The sequence below is a fragment of the Anser brachyrhynchus genome, assembly GCF_964034855.1.
Source record: "Anser brachyrhynchus genome assembly, chromosome: 3".
NCBI lineage: Eukaryota > Metazoa > Chordata > Aves > Anseriformes > Anatidae > Anser > Anser brachyrhynchus.
Window position 1 is genome coordinate 39,355,823 of NC_137696.1, and position 21,631 is coordinate 39,377,453.

At 39.1% G+C, this 21,631-nt stretch overlaps 3 protein-coding genes across 10 annotated transcripts in view; 2 read left to right on the forward strand and 1 right to left on the reverse strand.

The window, feature by feature from the left end:
* Nucleotides 1-9,028, forward strand: part of EIF2AK2 (eukaryotic translation initiation factor 2 alpha kinase 2) — a 24,529-nt gene extending 15,501 nt beyond the window's left edge. For all 4 annotated transcript variants that reach the window (XM_080584752.1, XM_080584755.1, XM_080584753.1 and 1 more), the window contains 6 exons: nucleotides 603-710; nucleotides 2,547-2,739; nucleotides 5,014-5,139; nucleotides 5,720-5,818; nucleotides 7,330-7,392; nucleotides 7,476-9,028. In XM_080584752.1, coding sequence (XP_080440878.1) covers nucleotides 603-710; nucleotides 2,547-2,739; nucleotides 5,014-5,139; nucleotides 5,720-5,818; nucleotides 7,330-7,392; nucleotides 7,476-7,595 — 709 coding nt within the window. In that variant the 3' untranslated portion in view covers nucleotides 7,596-9,028. The remainder of the gene's footprint in view (nucleotides 1-602; nucleotides 711-2,546; nucleotides 2,740-5,013; nucleotides 5,140-5,719; nucleotides 5,819-7,329; nucleotides 7,393-7,475) is intronic.
* Nucleotides 1-14,955, reverse strand: part of GPATCH11 (G-patch domain containing 11) — a 21,194-nt gene extending 6,239 nt beyond the window's left edge. Inside the window, exons 1-10 of one of the 4 annotated variants that reach the window (XM_080584769.1) lie at nucleotides 14,891-14,955; nucleotides 14,598-14,727; nucleotides 14,277-14,503; nucleotides 13,382-13,423; nucleotides 13,182-13,302; nucleotides 12,285-12,375; nucleotides 12,068-12,172; nucleotides 11,218-11,299; nucleotides 10,213-10,298; nucleotides 6,999-7,800 (exon numbers count right to left, since the gene is read on the reverse strand). In XM_080584769.1, the coding sequence (XP_080440895.1) occupies nucleotides 10,243-10,298; nucleotides 11,218-11,299; nucleotides 12,068-12,172; nucleotides 12,285-12,375; nucleotides 13,182-13,302; nucleotides 13,382-13,423; nucleotides 14,277-14,503; nucleotides 14,598-14,644 (771 nt within the window). In that variant the 5' untranslated portion in view covers nucleotides 14,645-14,727; nucleotides 14,891-14,955 and the 3' untranslated portion in view covers nucleotides 6,999-7,800; nucleotides 10,213-10,242. The other 3 variants (XM_080584766.1, XM_080584768.1, XM_080584767.1) reach the window with 3 other exon arrangements.
* HEATR5B (HEAT repeat containing 5B) overlaps nucleotides 14,916-21,631 on the forward strand; it is a 55,335-nt gene continuing 48,619 nt past the window's right edge. Inside the window, exons 1-5 of one of the 2 annotated variants that reach the window (XM_080584743.1) lie at nucleotides 14,916-15,042; nucleotides 17,596-17,761; nucleotides 18,271-18,482; nucleotides 19,979-20,087; nucleotides 21,156-21,305. In XM_080584743.1, the coding sequence (XP_080440869.1) occupies nucleotides 17,636-17,761; nucleotides 18,271-18,482; nucleotides 19,979-20,087; nucleotides 21,156-21,305 (597 nt within the window). In that variant the 5' untranslated portion in view covers nucleotides 14,916-15,042; nucleotides 17,596-17,635. Of the gene's footprint in view, nucleotides 15,043-16,361; nucleotides 16,631-17,595; nucleotides 17,762-18,270; nucleotides 18,483-19,978; nucleotides 20,088-21,155; nucleotides 21,306-21,631 lie in introns of those variants that run through there. The other variant, XM_080584744.1, reaches the window with a different exon arrangement.

Sequence of the window (21,631 nt, forward strand, 5' to 3'; positions counted from 1 at the left end):
TCTCCACACAGAATAAAGATCTTATTTCTTTTAAGTAATTTTTTTCAACTAGAGTATTTAAGAGTACTGGTAGAGTACTTAATCAGCAGCTGAAAAACTTGCATTTCTTTTATGTAATCTATGCAGAAAAAATAAAATTGTTCTCTATGAAATCATAACTTAAATTTGGAAATAGTTGTCCCTTACATTGTGTAACTGCCCTTCAAATTCTTGTATTCTTCACAGATGTGTATTATTTTCATTTTTATTACAGTATTTGAAGAATCTATAAAATGTTTTTTAGTAAAAAGTGCTAGTCTTCACTGTGCAATTTAACAAGAAGTGTAGGCCAATTACAGCAATAGTTCTTCATGAGTATTTAAACACTTGTATATGTAAACAAACCTTTTTCAGCATTGTTCAGCGGAATTTTGATTTCTAAAAAAAAATAGATTTTTTTACCTTCTAAGAACATTCCATTATTTTTCAGAATCAATGCAAAACTGTCTGTATACTGCTACTTAAATAGTCTTTTATTTAACTCAATATTTAATTTTTGTAGGGAAATATCATTTGTTTTGAAGTATTTGTTTTGTCTGAGATTTTTTTTCTTCCCCAAACAGGAAAGAAAAGCGTGAAGTACAAGGACTTGCAGGACTTCAACATGAAAACATAGTGCGGTATTATTGTAGCTGGGAAGGGCTTGACTATGTGACTTATCCAGACTCAAGGTAACTACAAAACAGTAGTTTGCACTCGCAAATGTGTTTTCCATAGTGAATTTTGTGTTGTTAAAAGAAAAGCTGATCACTGTTTATACAACATTACACAAATACAAATGCTTATGTGTAGTTACATAATTATTGTTAGGAGAAAAAACAGTACTCTTGAGCAGCAGGTGGTTTATAATTAAATACCTTCTTGGTGAATATTAAACATTTAGTAATTTTATCTTTCTTCTGTCTGTTATTATACAGAACTTGCTGTATCTATAGAATAGTGTAAGGATGCAGAACTCAAAATATGGGGCTAGGATTAACATAAATTAAAAATGGTCCAGATTCCTGATTGGAAACCCCTCTTTTTCTTTTTTTTTTTTTTTTTTAAGGAATTGGTTATCCAATAACTCTCATAGATTTAATTGTTTCTCTAAATTAACATTTAAACTATGGTGTCTGATAGAGTTTTTGTTGTGAACACAGAGCTGTTGAAAGTAGAAATGCAGAATGAAATGTTCTTTTGTTGGAGGTAGTCTTCCAGCAATAAGAGTTCTGGCAAGACAGTGGTAAGAATTTTACTGAGAAGTTAAGTTATTAAATTTTCAAAGGTTTTATGGTAACCCTTTTTCATAGCTATAAATTCTCACTTTTCAGGTAGGTTACCTAACTTACCTAGAGCCATAAAATATTAATGGATTCAAAATTATGATTGGCACAATATCTGTTAAGAGTGTTCAAAAAAAAGCTGAATTAAACAGGCAAAAAAAAAGTCTCGTGAAAATCCAACCATTAGTAGCTTGGAGTCTCAATATCACGCATTTAATATTGAACAGCTACTGGTTATTACACAGAAAAAAGACCGCGAGGCTGAAGTCCCAGAGTGGAATGCCACCTAGTGGCCTGACCTCAAGGCTGTAGAGAGTCCCGAGCCACTTGCTGCTTGTTCTTTCAGTGCCTCAGAATGCTTTACTCTAAGGCACTGAGATCACATAGTGCAAATCAAAAAAGGAAGCGGTGCTTCTTCCTCTTCATATTGTCTTTTCCCTCCCCATGTCCAGCCTTAGTCTATTCTGTGGGCTGATGATGAAGGAACTCAGTGAATATATTTCATTTAGATTTCTGTCTTTCGGAATGATTCTCTGATTCACAGAGTTATCATGTAATCAATCTTAGAATGGCTTGGGTTGGAAGGGAACCTTAAAGATCATCTAGTCCAACCCCCCTGCCAAGGGCAGGGACATCTTTCACTAGATCAGGTTGCTCAGAGCCCTGTCCAGCCTGGCCTTGAACACTTCCTGTGCACATAAAAGATGTCACCACACTTCCTTCTTTAAGGGACAAAGGTTAAAAGAATGTGATCATTTTAGGATAGGGGAGGAAGGCTAATGCTATTGAGTGCTATAGAGAATACCTGCCAGGGTTTTGCAGTAATTCCTAGAGGGCAAGATGGGACCCAAGTACTGTGCTATTTCTTGCTCAACAGGACATGCCTTTATATATGAAAAGAATTTAGGCGATGAGAAAATGTTCAGTGTGAACAAGGAGGTAAACAAAATGTTAGGAATCTTTCAGGGGTATGTAGCAACAGAACAGGGATTGTTTGGTTTGGAGTGTTATTTATTTAGATCTAGTACCTAGCAGTGTAAGGTCTTTAAAATCAAGAAACTTGCAGACTTTCTTTTGAGTAACTCCAAAAAGAATAATAATTTTACAAATATATATCTATATATATAGATATATTGTTTGTTTGTTTGTTTAGAGAAGAGGGACTTGAGAATCATTGATGCAGTGGCTTGGGAGGAACTGTATCTTGCCAGTTTTAATACAGAGTATAACTTTCTTTTGCAGGCAGAGGTCACAAACAAAACGCCCTTGCCTTTTCATCCAAATAGAATTCTGTGAACAAGGAACACTGGAAGATTGGATTGAAAATAATAGACAAAACTGGGGGTATCATGAGAGGGCACAAAAAAAATTTTTACAAATACTGGAAGGAGTGAACTATATTCATTCCAAAGGGTTAATTCATCGAGATCTCAAGGTAAGTAGAAGAGGTATTTTTTAAATAATTGTAGTAATTTTAGGTAAAAGTAGTACTTATTGGAAGTTCAGAAAATATTGTTTTAGTATTTGTTTAATTATGTATCCTAGTAGTGTGCCTCTTCTGATGTTACAGTGATCTGTTTTTCCAGCAACTGGCTGGACTTCATCCTAAAATCAGAAGGAGAACTAAAGGACCTCAGAGTGCATTAGTTAAAAAACAAAACAAACACCCCCCCCCCCCAAAAAAAAACAAACAAAAAAACAACAACTACACCACCACAACCAACCCCCCCAAAAACCACAAAAATACCCACCACCAAAAAAAGGCCAAAGCAATCAGCAGTCATCAATTAACAAGCATTTTCAGTGTGTTATGTGCTACTGGGTCACAAGACAGCCTATTGGGAAAAGGAATACTGATCTTCCTTGGTAATAAATAAAAATTAAATAAAATAAATTAAAAGAAAGAAGGCAAAAGGTTGAGTCTAGGAAGTTTGCTCTTATTATATTGCAAGGGGACAGTTTATCCTAGAATCTATTGCATTTGATAATGATTCTAGTTGTTCTTGTATCATGTATGCATACAAATATTTGCGTGCTACTTTTTTGAATAGAATTTTAAAGTCTCCACAAGTGCACGACCATAAAATTTTATATTGAGATAAAATATTTTTAAAGGACAAAGTTACAAGCCTTCAGTGTTTATATGCCAGTTACAACGTTGCTTATAGTTTTAAAACTTACTTTGTGAACAAGTCATTAGTGTGGTGGCTTTCCTAAAATCTAAGGATGGCTGTAGTGGGGTCACGCTAAATGTTGATTGAGGATGTTGTCCTCCTCATATAGTGGTTATGCCCAAATACCTAGAGAGTATTAGAGCTGAGAGATGATACAGTGATGCTGACCTTGATGCATATTCCCCTTCTCTCAAGACCTCCAGTAACCCGAATTTTATAGACTGTTTGAGCCAGAGGTTGGAATCTTCTGTAGTTTTTATTCAGTGTGGTTCCAGATCGTGTTCGCTGCCTGCTCTTAGAAACTAGTCTATGGGCAGACACATTCGTGTCTCTTAGAGCTCTTCTGTGAGGCTTATTGCTACACTACAAGACCAAACCACAAATACACATTCCTTTGTTTACCGTAGGTATCTGGGAAAAAGTGGCATGATAAATGCTTTCTCTCCCTACATGTTAATTCTTACCTCTTCCCATGCTTCAGGCTTTGTATTTTCTTGCTCCTCAGTCCCACTTTCTATTCTCAGCTCAATCTCCTACTTTTCCGTGTTCCTATGAATCTGCTGCCCCAGTCTCTCATCTGTGTAAACTAGCTGTAATCTTCTTCCAAGTCCTACTGCTAACTTGTCTGCCTGCATTTTAATTTAGGAACTTCTTTATCCCCACTTTGATCTGTGTTAGGCGCTTGGCCACTTGAGATCTCCGTGTCACAGAACCACAGCTGCAGGACAGGTTCAAGCTCTCTTCATCCTGAGATGAATGTCTGTTTATACCTGGCATGAGCGGAGTCTTCAAATAGGGCACTACTGTTATCAAATGTGTGCGGACTTGGTTGTTCTCGAACAGAAGAACTGTGCTGGGCTTTCTTGACACAAAGATCGCTTCCCGTGAAACCTTAAGTCTCTCCTGGCCTTATAGTCTACTGGATCTTCTTTGAGTTAGACACGATGAGGCTGTTTGTTTTTAACAGCATTCAGAAATGTATTCTTTGGAACGACAGACGGCTTGGAAAGCTTCATCCAAACATACACAATTTTATTTTAGTTGCTGATGACTTTGTCAAACTTAAAAATGCTAAGTTCAATGAAAACTGTGAGATGCCTGTAGCGAGCCCCAGCTCTGCAGTCAACTTCGTTACAGATACTCCTACTGTGACTAGAAGAAACTATACTTTGAGTGGAATTCCATGTAAGCTTAAATGCTTTGCACAAGTTCATCAAATTCCAAGACTAGGATTGAAGACTAAAAAGCATTTTTGGATATTAAATGTTATATACACAGTGTATTTGAAGAATATTAAAGCATGATATAGTCGTAATGACTAGTTAAAATGAGGTTAGTTATTGAGGTGTGTGCTATTTCAAAGTGAAGTTAATTGAACTTTCTTCTGTTTCCCACCCCCAATCTGTTTCTTAATAATTTCTGTGAACAATTACCAAATTTTAAGGGGAGCACTTCTGTGGCTGATTATACTTGATGATAAACCTTGGTCATACAGTAATTTACTAATTTATTTTTTTTTATATATATGTATATAGCCTCAGAATATATTCATATCGCGTGACGATAAAATAAAAATAGGTGACTTTGGGCTTGTGACTTCTGTGGCATATGAAACTCTTACTGAGAACCGAGGAACAAAATCATACATGGCACCAGAGCAGGTAATTGTCTTGCTATGTTACTGTCTCTGTTTGCATTTGCATTATTTGCATGCATTTCACAGTATAAACTCAGTATTGGTTGTGTTTGACCCTAATCGCGGTATTAAACCAAGTTGCTTAATGTTCCCTGATATGACTGTATATGAGGATAACCTTATTCTGAAGAAAGCAGTTTGTAAGTGTGGTGGTTTTATTTAATTGTCCTAACCTACAAGGTCTGACACTGGTGTAAGAAATGCTCTTCTGTAACTGTTTGCCAGCCATGTATTTGAGTTTGAATTTAGGACCTCTGTTAACTGTGGCATTTGAGTCCCTCTGTTTCATTACTTGTAACAAAGAGACATTGGCATGCCTTATCTATATAGTTTTGTAGAAGTCGTAATTTCAGTGTTTTTAATGTGACATCACAGCCACTATTTAACAAGATCATAGCAGAAAGGGTTAAAAATTAATATGAAGATCCAGTAATGCCTGTCCTGGAGTTTTCAGGTGACAATTTCTACTGACTTCAAATTTTGCCTTAAGAAGTCATGTCCAGTTGTATTTGACACCTACATTGTTTTTGTTGTGATTTTTGTAGTTCTTTGACAAATATGGAAAGGAAGTAGATATTTATGCACTGGGATTAATTTGGTTTGAAATTCTTTCGGCATTGGCCAGTCGTCATGAGAAAAATATGGTATGTAATCTTTAAATAAAAATTAAAACACCCTCTCATATTATATCATGTATCATTATTTTGCCTTACTGCAGGCATCTTAGGCTGATTCCATGCCAGAAGGAATCTGTACATCTAGAGTACTGTCTATATTCATATTTTCCCCTTGATTCATGTCTGTAAAGCTCATAAGTCCTTCACGCTTCAGTTAAAATGTAGAAACTGAAGAAACATCACTGGGTTTATTTTACTGATGTTCTACTGATATACAGATTAAAGCCTTACTAAGCTTAGATATGTACATGCCTCTATAGGGAAAATAATCAAAAATCTAAAAAATATCTACCAAAAAGATATCTGATCTTTTTATTTGATCGATCAGAGTATCGGAAAGAAATATTTTTCTAATTTTAGAAAATAAGAATTGGGAGAGTTTAGTGTCTGCCATGCTCTTCTTCACTACAGCATGGAACAAGAATAAAGTTTCCAAAAAGTCGAAACCTTTGTAGTTTTTCAAAATGAAAATGAAAGTGATTTGGAATATATAGCTTTATTTTAATTGAAAAAATGTTACTTCAAAAAGATACCAGTGTTACTTAAACTTTGCTTTAAAAGGTACCTTTTAATGTGTCTTTTGTCTTTTTCTTTGCACAGCGGTAGTATAACAGCTTTTATGCTCAAACCTATATAGTCGTAGGACAGGGATGTAGATGATGAGTATTGTTTCTGAAGTCATTATTTTGTAAGATCTATGTATATGGTTGGACCCAGAATCTCTAGAACACTGTTAGCTTGGCTCTTTGCCAGTATGAGCAAACCATATCAAAGTGTGTTTGACCCACAGATTTGACTTGGCTCCAATTATCTACCTTGTAGCATTTCTAAAGACTAAAGGACTTTCCCCCACTCACAGCCAACTGTGCAAACAGACCCACAGTCCCACGGTGTTCAAAGTTTAAAAGGCAAAACTAACTGAAAATCATCATGGGGAAAAAAACAGTTGTTACTCAAAAGCAGTTTCTGAAAGCATATATTTAGAAATCCTCACTGTTAGTTGCTTTGAACTCCACCTAGCATTTTCTGCAGTGACATAGAAATAATTTTGTAGCACTGAACAAGGTAAAAGGGAAGCACACCTGCTTGGCTCAGAAATAACATCCACATGTTGTCAGAACAAGAAATTAAGCCTTTTCACAGTGTGTGTTGTTTGCTTTTTTAATTATTATTATTTGAGGACAGAAGGATAATGGTTATTAAGTAGAGAGGTTTGCTGAAACAACCACATCATTGTATTTTGTGAAGCTTTTAAGCTTGAAAAAGGGACAACAGTTTACAAAAAAGACCATAAAAACAAAACAAAGTTCAACTAAATGAGAATTTTTCAAACTTCTATAGTTTCTTTTCACAGCCTTACCTTTTTTGTAGATTTTTATTCTCCTAATTACTTCTGTAAATTATATGGGTTGTGAAATGAGATGCAAAATATAATGAATAAAAGCATACTGAAACTGTTTATCTCATATGAATTTCAGGTATGGCGTGATGTAAAAGAAAGTAAATTTCCAGAGGACTTCACTGAGCGATTTAAAACACAGGTATAGTATTAGAATACATTATTTCAGTTAGTTTCTTTATCTACTCATTAAAAAAATAACTCAATTTTAATTTATTTTTGCAGGTACCCATAATCAGAAGGATGCTTTCAAAGGACGCCTCAAAAAGGCCCCGTGCATCTGAAATACTTGAGCTTTTGAAGAGTGTTGATAAAGACAACTCCCATAAAGCTCATACGCAGTAAACGCCATTTTAAAAGTCTTCCAGATGATGCTTAAATCCAGTTTGATTCAAACTTATGACATTCCATAAATATATCAGAAGCAAGAGTAAGACTTAGGACATGTCTTTTCCATGGTGTTTAGCCTTCCTGCCACTGAGGAGCTTGCTGGCCAAAATGGTCGCATCACCGTTCACTCCCACTGGCTGCAGATCAGAACAGCAAACATCTGCAAACAATTGCTTGCAATTTTTATGTGGAAACACAGGTTAGGTATGAGCTGAACTATATTATACAATAAGCACAGGAACCTAGTCCTTGTCTCCCATAAGACTGTGTTGATGTGATAACTGGCCTGTGGCAACTCCCTATGTGTGTGCTCTTAACACATGCTCAATTCGTTATCAGTTGAAGTGGATGAAGCGCTGTCTTGTGGCACATGAATCAAATCTTTCTGTTTTTTCATAGTGATCTTTATATTAATTACTAGACTCCTCCTGCCCCCTTTAGACCAGAGGAGGTAATGTGCTGAATTGGAAAGATCGATTTTGGTAGGAAGAATACTAGAAAGCAGCAGGGTTTATTCCTTACTGAATTTCAGGTCTTTAAAATGAATTTTCTTCTCACTATATCCACAGATACACCTAGCACCTTTAGTGTGCTAAAATTTAAATACTCTTTTAAAGTGGGTTTTCCTTGAGAATGTAAACGTTTTAAGTGTTAAGCATCTAGCTTCTAGGAAATCTAGCTGAAAGAGATTTATCCTAAACTTCTGAAACCCTTGGCATTTTTTTTGTTTTCTGAAGCAAAGCTGGGGTACTCTTAAGTCTCCAGAGTTTTCTCAGTAGTAACCATTTTAAATACTTTGTCAAAAGCACTTTAAACATCCTCTCACCCACACTGCTGGGTTTTAATCGCTTATTGTAGTACTGAGGCATGTGTAACTGGTAACAGGTGTCTTGAACACCTCTGGTGGACTTACCATCAGCTCTGCAAAAGGTAACAGCAGATTGCCTGTTACTGTTTGGTTACATACTTCAAAGATTACAGCTGTGATAGAATAGGAAGAATTGTGCAGGGGAGAAAAGATGGGCAAATTAGTCCTTCCGATTCTCATCTTTGATTTGTTTGAAAAGATACAGCTCACTCCTGTGGAACTCCATAAAGGCATATGCACAGAGATTCTAAGCAGGAAAATAAGTATGACGTGATGATGTGTAGTAAAGATAAAGTATAATAGGATTTTTCTAAAATGTTAAACAGGTTAAAGGTGGGTGTTTTGTTAAAAAGAATAATATAAAAGAATACATAGTCATTTTTATACTCTTATGGAAATCTATTGCTGATCCCCTGTAAGTGGTGCTAAATAACGGTCTGATTTTATGTCCAAGAACTGATTTTTTTTTCCCTTATAATGAATGTTATTGTTCATAAATAAAGCATTCAATTGTTTTGGACTAATGCATATTTTTTTGCAGTACTCAAGGTCTAGGAGAAATTATATCCTAACAGACAAGAATACCACTAGTTCCACTTCCCTTTCACCCATAAACTTACCCTTACAATATGAAAATTAACATGTGACAAGTTTCAGCTGAAACCTTTGCAGTTCTTGCACGGAGCACTTGTACCACCACTACTCACCACTACTGTGCGCTGACCTTATTGCAACTTTTCGGTACTTACAGGGGGCTTATAAAAAAGCTGGAGAGCAACTTTTTTTCCTCAATCAGATAAAAAAGGAAAAAGGGGAATGGTTTTAAACGAAAAGGGGGGAGATTTAGATTAGAGGTTTAGGAGGAAATTGTTCACTCAGAGGGTGGTGAGGCACTGGCACAGGCTGCCCAGAGAGGTTGTGGATGCCCCATCCCTGGAGGTGTTCAAGGCCAGGTTCGATGGGGCCCTGGGCAACCTGATCTAGTGGGTGGCATCCCTGCCCATGGCATGGGGGTTGGAACAAGACCTTTAAGGTGCCTTCCAACCTGAGCCCTTTGATGATTCCTTTCTTACTGTTAGGTATTATTTAGCTTGTCACAGCAATTTTTGATATATTTTTATTTTTTTGCAGTACTTGTATACTTTAATAGTAACTTTCTGTTAGAGGATGTTTACAGGAGCAGTTGTCATTCCCTAAGGATAAAAAGTCTACTAAGATTACTTATAAATATATCTTTAAAATGAATATGTCCCATGATCTGGTGAATATGCACCTTTTACATATATTAAATAATGCCACTGTAACATTTCAAAAGCTCACCCCTCAATGAGCTCTGAGATAGTAAGGAAAAAACACTCTGATGTGTAGTCATCCAATAAAGATGACCCCCCCACACACCTGTTTAGCATCCTGTATAACAGAGTAACAAGTCAATATTTATACCCTTATTCAAACTTGATCTTTTTAAATCAGCGCATAATTGAAGACTGTGGAATTCTTACCTGACTTCAAGTTACAGTAATTCACAATAATGCAGTTTTATTTCCTAATAAATTGTGCAACAAGCAGAAAAAACATAGAATGCTTCAAAAATGCGCAGTTTAACCTGTCAACTTTACGATTCTTCTGCATACAGTGTTATAAAATCTGGTACAGCAATGAACCTTTTAAAAAAAATTGTCAGAGTATATCAACTATACATACTTATCTAGAACTCCTTTCTTTAGAAAGGCTTTAATCATGATCTGCAGCACTGTCTCCAGGGCAATTTGAAGACAAATCTTCAGAATCTATGGAATAAGCAGAGAAAAAGTGAGCAATTAATTCCAGCGCAGAAGAGGAAAAAAAGTTGCTAGAATTATTTGAAGAAACCGTACAAAACAGGTTAAATAGAATTCAAGGTTTGCAAGTTATTAATTCTAAACTGTGTTTTAAAACACTGAACATAAATAACAACACAAATTCTACCCTCTCTTGTGCAATGAAATTAGATGTGTTATAGTTGGTCCAGAAACACCTGCAACCTTTTTTTTTTTAAATGGTACTGCTTTTAATATCTGAATTTCGTTTTCTCAAAACAAAATGAATATTAATACCAATTCAAGTAAGTGCCACTGTGCACTTTCTGTGCATGTAAACACCTTACAGTTGGCTTACAATGAAAATCCACCAAGCTTTTTGCAAAACAGCACCTTGGAAGGAAAATTTGTTACGTATATTTAAAACACTTTAGTAAGAGAAACAAAAAGTATATAGTCTGACAAAGGTATTAGTGTTTCTCCCACAAAACTTTGTACCCTGGACGAGGGGTAAGCACGCAGCTATCAGACTACATCATGACAGCTTCTCATAAGCCAGGTTGCAGAACAGAAGACAAAGCCATTCAGATGGCATGTGTGGGCTGTTGAGAGCTCTCTTAGGAAAGTGTCTCTGGTAATGCTGAAGCTACCTAATATCAACCACCTGCATTATCATAAAGGGAAGATGTCTAATGAGATGAGGTTAGACCCAATATCAAAAAGTTGATAGCCTTTGATTCTGGACCTGAGAAAAGGGGAATTGACAAGAAAGAACAGAAGCATAGGCATAGTTTGTATAGCACTGTCCTTGAGGAAAGCATGTAACAGGTTAAGAGTGAATATATATTGCATTACTCGAGCCTAGGTGCATAAGCAAAGTAAAACACATATGTGGCAGGTTTACTCTCACCTTCATAGGTCGTTCCACACCAGATGCAATAAAAGTGTTCTTTTCTTAAATATGCAGTCAGGAGTTGTAGCTTTTCTGATACCTATAGGTATGTACAAGGATGCAATGAGTAGGGGCTTACATGATGTAAAATGGTTTGAGCTGCTGGTTTTGCTAAAACAGATTGTTTAACCTTTTTCTATAGAAAAGCTACTGTAACTCAGTAAGGCGTGAAGTTACCCAAATTTTTGTGCCTACAGCAAAGGAATCCACGATCTCTGGAAAGTTAATGGCTGTTGTTTGCTCACTGTTCTTTCCAGCTACGAAACCTGCACTGAAGATACAGCTGAAGTATTACCTAGCTACCTTGTATCAAGTGTATGATATTTTTTGATAGAATTTTTCACACTTCATCTCTGCAAATCAAGTATGTTAAGCTAACAACAGTGGTGTAATCTAGTTCTCAGAAAACATTAATTTCTGGTGTCCAGTTCAAGGTCACCCATGAAGCATTTTCAGAAATTACTTAGTGATTCTGAAGTTCAGCCTACAACATGAGATGAGGCATCCAAAATTAAATATTAAAAGCAAATAATTTTACATTGATTCAATATGTGATCTTGCACATGGTGGCTAAGACACGATGTTTAAAATTTCATTTTGACTACTTTCTCCAAAGATCAGCTTCAAAAGAGATAAGCAATAAATCGGTTTTAATGTTTTGTATTTTATCATGTAATTGTTTTAAAAATCACAGCTTTAAGGTGGCAAAGAGATCATTTACTACAGCTTTGAAAATGATGAATATATACTTTAAGGGAACATTAAATTTCATTGTGAATCGAACCATGCATTTAGTTGTGAAGCTTACACTTAAGTCTGAGCTTGTGCATTCATCATCCTTGTCTTCTTCATCCTTCTTGTCTTCCTCTTCAGGTTCTAGCCAATACCAAGTCTCCTTGGGAACATCAATATCCTTAAATAATGAAGGATTTAAATGGAAATTATCTTTAATTTATTAATTATTACTTTGTAGTCTGTATCTCTATACTTTAACTTTCCTTCCAACCCAAAGAAATAGGTCTTACTTTTTGCATATCTAATTGCTGGCAGGCCCTCTGGCTTTTTCGAAGGTCTCCTTCCATCTTACGTTCTTCTTGTTTGTTTTTGAACCTTACTCTGTTAAGAAAAAGTAGATAGATAGGTAAAATAAGCAGAAAGACAAACAGTGAGATGCATTACAGTCAACAGCTTTTCTAAAATAGAAAATCTGCTAAGATTTAAGCCATACCAATCCCTCAGACTGCCGAATGCATACCAGAGAAGACCATGCTAACCAGAACAATGTTGAAGAAGTCCCTTCTGACATCGTTTTTGGAGGAGCAATGCGTATTTTTTTTATTTGGAAATAAACCTTTTTGTTACATCTTCAAGACAGAGCTTTTGGTGATAATTACACTTTGCATACTGTTTTTCCACCAGGTTTCCATAATACATGAAAAAATGGTTCATGAAACATTTGCAGAGAAGATTTTAATCTTCCCTAGTCTCTCCTTCTCCACGTATAAACAAGCAAACACGGAGAAAAAAAATATATTAAAACCCCCAAAGCTTACCCTGAGTTTTAATTTGTTGCAACCCAAAACCACTGTAGCAACGCTGCTCTGGATTATCCATGACCTTTATATTGAAAAAGATGACATGGTTCTTTGACTTAAAAAATTGCAAGTTTTTTGAGAATTAGTGTATGTACTGTTTACATTGCTGAATCATTTATTTTTATAAATGTTCATTTATACTTTTAGCAGTACAGTGTTCACCGGCTCTTGCTTTAGAATTGAGAAGCAATTACTGTATGTTTCAACTCATACCTCCCAGTCAAAGAACATGCAGAATTAGTAACGCACTAACAGAATAGCCAAACCTAACGCATAAAAAGAACAGCCTTGTAGACACTGCTTGGAGTATCATTTACATAATTTTACCTGAATTGATCTGCAGCTTGTTCATTTGCTTGTTTTTTCATATGGAGTTTTTGTCTATAGTTTTCTAGTTTTTCTTCAGCTTTTCGCTTTTTGAATTCCTCATGACCAAGCCCGCTTCTGCCTATATAAGTTTAAAACATGCATGTAAGCAGCTGAGAAGCTCTGATACCTAACTAAGTAGATTAGGAAGCATCACAAACCTGTTTTTATGTTCAGAGGAATAGGTTCAACAATGCCTTCTCCTGTGAAAAGGAAAAATAGGCCGATTTAAAAAAACAGGTCTTTCTCAAACTATGGTTTGTGTGGTATATTCAAATAGGCAAGCTGATTTTGCCATTAAATATGTAAATTTTCTTGCAATTCTGTTTTCTGGAAATTGAAAAACCTCCTATTGATATACATTTAGTGCACTACAAATGACCTAGCTGAGCTGCAACCTCCTTTCTTTTTTTCCTTGTCTGCTGAATTGCTGTGTGCTTTCTTCAGAACACTACCCAACGGAAAGAAAATGATGTTGATTTGATAGGTACAGCATACCTGTGATGAAGATTGATTTGCTACACTCTTCTGTGGCATTTCTATTTGAGAGCTCCGCAACTTGATGAACAATAACGGGAATCTCTCTGGGCCACTTCAGTTGCTCATCTTCTGCTGGAGATGCACTGAACTGGCATAACAACTACTGATGTTTTCTTTCACTGATTTTATTTTATCTGTCAAGACTTCATGCTAAGTGCTGTTTCTTTTCCAGAATACAACGATAAATTCAAAGAGGAGGTTGACCTTTATTTTGAGCAGTGAGCTTTCCAAGACTATCAAAACAACTTCTTAGCGCAATTCCTGTAGACATGCACATACTGAAATGCATTTAGCGAGCAGCAAGTGCTGCTGCTTCCCTCACATCTCTCAACAGTCATTTTTGTTTTAGAAATTTACTCTTTTCTTTTTTCTTTCCTGTCACAACGTGACAGTAATGGTAGGGCTCTTAGGGAGGCATTTATTGACCCTGTCTATAAGCAAAGCAGCAGCTGCAGTCCATAAAATATACAGGTACACCTGAAAGTAGCATGCAGCTCTAGACAGTGACAAACTTACCACTTTTGCCAAGGGCCTGGCCACTCTTGTAGCCCATCTTCTGCAGCAGAGCAAAGCCTTTGTTCTCATTGCCCAACGCACTCTTCAACACCAAGTCACGCCGCTCTTTCTCTTCTTCTTTTACGCTCTTCTGTCTGTTTCTCTCGTTGGCTTCTTTTTGCTTTTCTTCCTTCTGAATAGCCTCTTTCACCCGGCGCACCATGGGCAAGCCTGGCCTCACATCCTGTCTAAGAATTAATAACCCCTGCAAATGTTAGCTCATTTTTGATTCTTTTTACACTTACAATCATTTAAGAGGGAAAAAAAATGACGGCTACTTACTTAATAAACAAGTCAGACATGTAATCTTCCTCTTCATCTTCCCCCATGGTCAGCACGCATGCCCTGCTCAGCCCCTTTCCTCCGGGCACTATGAGCAGCGCTTGCAGCCCCTGCTCTTTCTGCGGATTACCTGGAAGGCAGGACCCGTTCTCAGACGAAGGCCTCACGCCTGTTTCAGCCTCGGGCTGCCTCCCTCCGCGCCCTGCTTCCCCAACCACCTCTCAACCCCACCGCTGCCCGGCAGGGAGCTGAGGGAACCCCCGCAGCCCCTCAGCACCGCCCCGGGCACCCACACAAGCGCCTCGACCCGGCGCCTGCGTGCGGCCGCCCCTTCCCTTCCCTTCCTTTCCCTTCCTCCGCCCCGGCCCGGCCGCTGGCGCCTGCGCTCCTCCCGCTTCCTGCTGCTGCTGCGCGGCCGGCGGCGGCTCCGCGCTGCCCGCTGAGGGTGAGGGGGCCGGGCCGGGGCGGTTGCAGCGGCCCCGTTCGGGGCTCGCTGCGCCGGGGGCTGGGCGGAGCGGGGTGCCCTGGCACGGCGGCCCGCAGGCCCGGTTGTCCCGGGAGAGCCCCGGCTTGGGGCTGAGCGCTTCTCGGCGGGGCTTTCTGGCACGGCTGGGGGAGGGGGGGGGCGTTAATCCGTGCCTTGCTTCGGCGTAGCTGAGCCCCGGGGGAGGTAACGGTGTGCGCGGTGCCCCCTGCGCGGTGGGTGGAAGATGGTGGGCAGGCTTGGGTGGGCTCGGGAGCAAGGCTCTGGTCGTCGCAGGTGGCCTGGGGAGAGCCCAGCTGAGGGCTTCGAGGCCCTTCAGCCCCCTGAATGCCCTGTAATTCGTCCTACGTCGGATCCTGTGCGCCTGGGTGGCACGGCTGAGTGTGTGCATGTGTGCAGGTTGGGGAGCTAGAGCTTATGGTCCCTAAATCCAGCAGGTGAAGAGAGAAGGGAATGTGTGGATGAGGGATTCAGGACTCTAAAGGCCAGGGGAAGACCAAAACTTTTGGCTGGGGAGGAAAAGGAGCAAGGAGCTGTGCTGTCAGACTGGGCCGTGCGCCTCTGGGCAGCCCTCAGGACAGCCTTAGTGCCGCTGCCGTTCACTGAGCTTCTCTCTGCTCTCCTTTCAAGGTGTTTTGGGCAACCTCTGTGTACCTTAGTGATAGGCAAGACCTCTGAATTCTTCGTAACATTTTAAAAAAATTAATAATCCAGTAAAAGTGCTTCGAGGTATCAGTGGGAGGGCAGAACGTGCTTCTGTACGTGGTTGTTCCACCTTTGCTGATCTGCCCCTGGTGATGTAAGTAATGCAAAACACCACGAAATACGGTACCAAGGAGCCAGGTTGGTGTTACAGATACCGTGCTGTGCTAGTTCCTAAGGATTCGGTGCGCACAGGTCAATTTAGAACCCCATTACGGTGGTGGTATTGGTATGTCACCCTTCACTACTGTCTAATGGGGGGCTGATTTAAAAACGCATCACGTGATTTAATTTAATTCACTTCATTTCACTTTAAGAATTTGTTGGGTTTGACCTCAAACAAGGAAGCAGGGGAGAGCACAGTAAACACCCTGAGAGTAGGGGCAGAGCGGTGCAGCTGTAGGAGGATAGCTGTGGGGAGGCACGGTACTGCTTGTTTGATTTGCTTTTCCTGTTCTACCTGAGAGCCGAGTTTCGGCATCGCTAAACTCAGCTTTTGGGTTTGGTGTGATGATTGCTGTTTGTTTGTTGTTTTTTATTTTTGGGAGGGGGGGAGGGGTATTTTTGCAGAAGATGGTTGACTTTGTTGGCTTTGTTTTTATTTTGTTTTTTAGATATTTTTTCCCCCCATCAGTTCTGCATTAAACAGCTCCGCTTGCTTAAATGTAGTTTGCTGAAAGTGATGTTGTCTGCAGAGTGCTTGCTCACGCCAGTGGTGTGCTTTTGGTAGTGCTTTTCTGCTGCCCCACGGTCAGTGAGCAGGGTCTGAGTGTTGGATCTGTGGTACTTTGCCTGCCGGGGAGGCGTGCAGTCCTTTGGCTGCTGCCTGTGCTCCAGGCCGCCGCAGGTAAGGCTGGCTGGGTTTCAGAGGGCATGTTTGTCCACCCTGTAAAGCAAGGCCAGGGGGCTCTGGGGAGTCTTAGATCAGTGATCCCAAATGCTGTCACTATTCCTGCCTCTCCCAGATTTGTGAGGGCTGGGAAATCCTATTAATATCCTTCCCACCCCTTGCTCTTCTTCTTCCAGTTAAATATTTTGGGCCATCCTAGAATTTCAGCTGCGAAACTGCGTTAGGCCACAGAGTTATGTCTGTTGTGCGATTTTGCTGACTAACGTGTTGGTAGGTTATCCTGTAATGTTTAGTGATACGTTCTAAACCAGTGCAGAAGAGTCTTATTTCTAGAAAACATGTGTTTCTGTGTTCCTTAATGTGATGCTGCTGATTGCATATGTCGCTTCTGTAGCTGCGTTGTGCTCTGGGACTATGGTAGAGTGCAAGCCTTGTGCTGTGCTATTTCTGTGGAGCCCACACTTTGTGTCTCGGGGCATGCACACATTCTTCAGAAAAGAGAATCATTCGCTTGCTCCTGAAAGGAAAAGATGCTGATTCTGCACTAGTGGTTGTAAGGGGCTCGTCTCTTTCTCACCTTGTCTGTTGAAGATGTTGAGGAGGTGTCCAGGTTCCTATTTCAGCTTCAGGAATGGGGTCAAGAGTCTTGATTAGGGACAGTTCTTACTCTGTTTCGTGTGAGAGGAGACAGTGAGATGACTCCTTTAGCTCTTTTGTGTTGCTTTTTTTTCTGTTTAGGCAGGGACTTTGGTGTATTTTTCTTGGCTCAGAATTTGTACCTTTTAGTTGTCTGTAGGTGCTCTTTTTACTATTAGCAGCTCTGATCCGTGAAGTACTGATGAGTGTACTTGGTTGTAAAGCCAATGTCATCTGATGTATGTCATCTTCATATTTTCATGTGATTTTCAAAGCTCTGTATTGTTCTACTGTACTTCATACTAATACTACAATTTTTATTTCAGAGTCACTACAATCTATGATAAAAGCAGAATTTAATCAGTAATGGAGCTGGCTCATAGCTTGTTGCTGAATGAGGAAGCGTTAGCACAGATCACAGAAGCAAAGAGGCCCGTCTTTATCTTTGAGTGGTTAAGATTTTTGGATAAAGTGCTGGTAGCTGCTAACAAGGTAAGTGGTGTTTTTTTTTCCTTTTTCTAAAACATGTATTAATTTTATCATAGGGCAAGCTAATAGATGATATTTAGATCAATACTGTCTGATTCCAGATTCAGTCTCTGTTTTAGTTTGTTGCTTTGAAGTGTTTAATTGTAGGCAGTCAGAGTGACTCTCTTGCATAAACCATTCAGTTTGGTTTCTGTTCTAAAGTGTCATAAATGTTTGGAAGGTGAAACCTTCCCTTCTGGTGTAGGGATTCTTGATGGTAACGAGGATTAAAAGATGCTCTGTGCAAGTAATACTGTAATTTTAGTAAGTCATTTAAAGAATGCAAAAATTACTTAAAATAACGACCAATTCTGATCATTTAGTGTCTGTCTCTGCTATTACTGGGCGTATCTCAAGCCTCTGTGAATTATGGAGAGGTGGGAGTGGTATAAGGTTTACTTCAGTCTCTTGTGTTTTTTGCTGGGTGTTGTTTGAAATAAGACTTACTGTGTTAATTTTTGGTCCGTTAACAGACAGACGTCAAGGAAAAGCAGAAGAAACTAGTAGAACAGCTAACAGGACTCATCAGCAGTTCCCCAGGGCCACCTACGCGAAAACTGCTAGCAAAAAATCTTGCTGCTCTCTACAGCATTGGAGACACGTTTACTGTTTTTCAGACACTTGACAAGTGTAATGACATCATCAAGAGCAAAGATGACACGGCAGCCTACCTGCCCACAAAACTGTGCGTTCAGTATTACTGGGGGAAGGGGAGTGATTTTTAAGCAAAGTGGTCGTGGATATTACAGAAAAATCTGCCTGTATATGTGCATGTTTACTTCTGTTGTGCGTGCTTTGGTGGAGTTTATATTTGATTGATGTAGCAGGAAAAAGAGCAATATTGAGGTTGTGGAGGGCAGGATTCGAGGGTGACAGATACATGTCTGTCTGAAAGTTCGATGCTTTCCTCTAGGCAAAGGAGTATCTTACGTTTCTTCATGTGCTTATGCAGTGGAGAGGATGACAGTAGTTATGCAACATATAAATAATGCAGTGAAGCAATTCCACCAGTTCTGTTGGTGATTGAGCCCAAGTACCCAATTTATGATGGAGCCCGTGGGTCGTCAAGCAGGAGCAATTGCCAAGAGAATTGTAACTAAGTGTAGAAGCTTCCCCCCACCTTGAGCGTTGCTTGCTTCCATTCCCCTGTCGTAACGTACTGCTTAAGTCTCTCAGAGTCTGTACACTTGGATGTGGGCGTGCATGTATATGTGATCCAGTTTGTTTTCATGTATAGGAGCAGAGTCTCCCTGGTAGGAATCTGGTTAATGCCACAAACAACACCTGTTGAAACTGCTTTAGAGCCCCACCACCTGTGGGGTACCACATCGTATATTCACAGTGTCTAGCAAACCTCCATTTGGGCTGCCTTCAGGCATTACCATAATGGGATATAACAATAAAATTTGAAGTAGTCACCATTTGTGGTGATACTGTCCTTCTTTCATATGAAACTGTTGCAACTCTGCCAGGAACCTGTATAATTAGGAAAGGCTTAGTGCTGGCACATGCTCACAAATTTACGCTACCTGTTTAAGTGATAATCAAGAAGGTCTTTTTTTTTTTTTCCACTATATAGTTTCAAGCCTTAGTTTTTGATGTTTGTGTAGAAGAGTTGTGTAGGAGACGTGCCAGTTAAGCAGTAGGCTGTAATCAGTTTGTAACATAGTTTTGCAAAAAAAACCACCCTGAAATTCTTTTTTTTTTTTTTTTTTAAATCCTTATTTCTTCATAGTGAAAATCTGCATGTTTTCAGGGCTGTGTCTGTGACTGTCCTGGAGCAATTTGTATATCCAACTGCACTACACTGTTACTCAAAACTTGCTAATCAAAAATGTCCAGGAAAGGAAAAAAATGTACATAAGTGTTTTTGGATACAGTGATCTTCACAGTGTCCATAAATGTTATTGTGTTAGTACACTATAACTTATGTATCTGAAGTTCTTAGGCTTGAAAAAAAATCTCTCAGTATCTATGAAAATGTACCAAATATATTAGGGGGTGGGAAGTTTCTAGTTCACAACTTTGTTTACCAAGCACCTGTTAATAGAAGCACACAAAATCCTGATCTTGCTGAGATTTCAGCATATACTTGTCTTCTCCGGAATTTCTCACTCTGTGTGGATTATGTAGATCATGTAATAATACCCATTCAAATACATGTATGTCTTTTTTTCATAGGGCTGCTGTGGCATGTGTTGGAGCATTTTATGAAAAAATGGGCAGAATGTTGGGTAGTTCTTTTCCAGAAACAGTGAATAATCTCTTAAAATCTCTGAAAAGTGCAGAGGTAAGCTTTGAAATATTTTGTATTTGTGGTCTTGGTTCCATTTAGACTATTCTATGTAGAAAAATGCAAATTACTTGTATCAAGGTAAACATGTACATGGATTTGTTCTGCAGAGGGAGAGTTGAGAGTTTTGTTATATGCATATTATAGTAGTTGCTTTATTATGGCATCTGTAATTAAAATTGTGAGATGGTTGCATGTACCATTCGAAGTACTGCATTAGGTTTTCCACTTGTGTACCTTGCGTAAATGTTCAATTGTTTAAAAATTAGAAAGAAATACTTAAGTTTTTCAACAAAAATGTTATGCAGATTGTCAGCAGGATACATTCTGCCCTGAAAGGACTGTGTGCCATCATACTGAGAGAATGTGTTGCGGGTTGTCAGCGGGGCTGATACGACCGAAATAGCTCCGTTTCTTTTGAAATATATGACAGGTTGGAAAGGAGTGCTGATTGTGTAGATCTTGATTCCTGCTTGTCACGGAAAGTGTATATGCAGTAATAAACATGAGTAATCCCACTGCTGGAGATAAAGGGGGGACTTATAACAGTGCTGACTGTATCAAATAAGTCTGTATTTTCTCCTGACATTGGTTTTCTTCAACTGTGCCCTTGTATGCTCTGATATCTATATATACAGGTATAGATAAAAAATTTTTTGTGCCCTCCAACTGTAAGTACCTGCCTTTGTGCAGGTATGGTAAGAATCTGTTGACTGCTTGGGCTTCACGTTCTCTTATATCGTTTGCTTGGGGTTTTGTTTATTTGTTTGTTTTTCCTGAGGCTACAGCAGTTGGGACAGGACAGAAGCATCTTATTTAGGGTCAATTTGTTGGACTATTCAGCCTCTTCTTAATTTATGTGGCACTAGAAGCAGTTCTAGTAAGGTCACGTCTAATGCTTATTGCTATCTCAGACCAGCCAGGTAATGGTTGTACCAGACCTCAGTGAACTGTTAACAATGCTTACAAAAATTTGCATGTACAGAAGTAGGAAACTGTGGAAACCTGGCACTTGATGTAAGTGCTGTGTCTGCATTTTTGCATAAATGCTTCTTATGTGTGCAGTCTCAGGGCCGCAGTGAAATCCTGATGAGTTTACAGAAAGTCTTAAACGGCCTTGGAGGAGCAGCAGCATCTTGTCACCGTGATATTTATAAGAATGCCCGGTCTCTGTTGACAGACAGATCTATGGCTGTACGATGTGCAGTGGCCAAGGTGGGTGTGTTTCTCCCCAGTTCTGGAAATTCTTTGTTCTGTGACTGTGAAGTGTCTGCATCTGAACTTTGACCTGTTGCCTATCATGGGAAACTTGACCATTACATGGTAAAGATAAGTCCTTACTGGTTAATACCGAAGGCTCAGACATTTGATTTACTGCTTCACGTGTACTGAGGCACAGTGGTATTGGCTTCCACACTTGATAGATAAATAATGAGAGAGTAAATTAACTGTGGGTCTCAGTAGGAGAGATTTTGAGTAACATAGTTGCTTTTTTTGTGTTTTCCTTTTACTTTTTTATTTGTGTCAACCTATTCCATGGT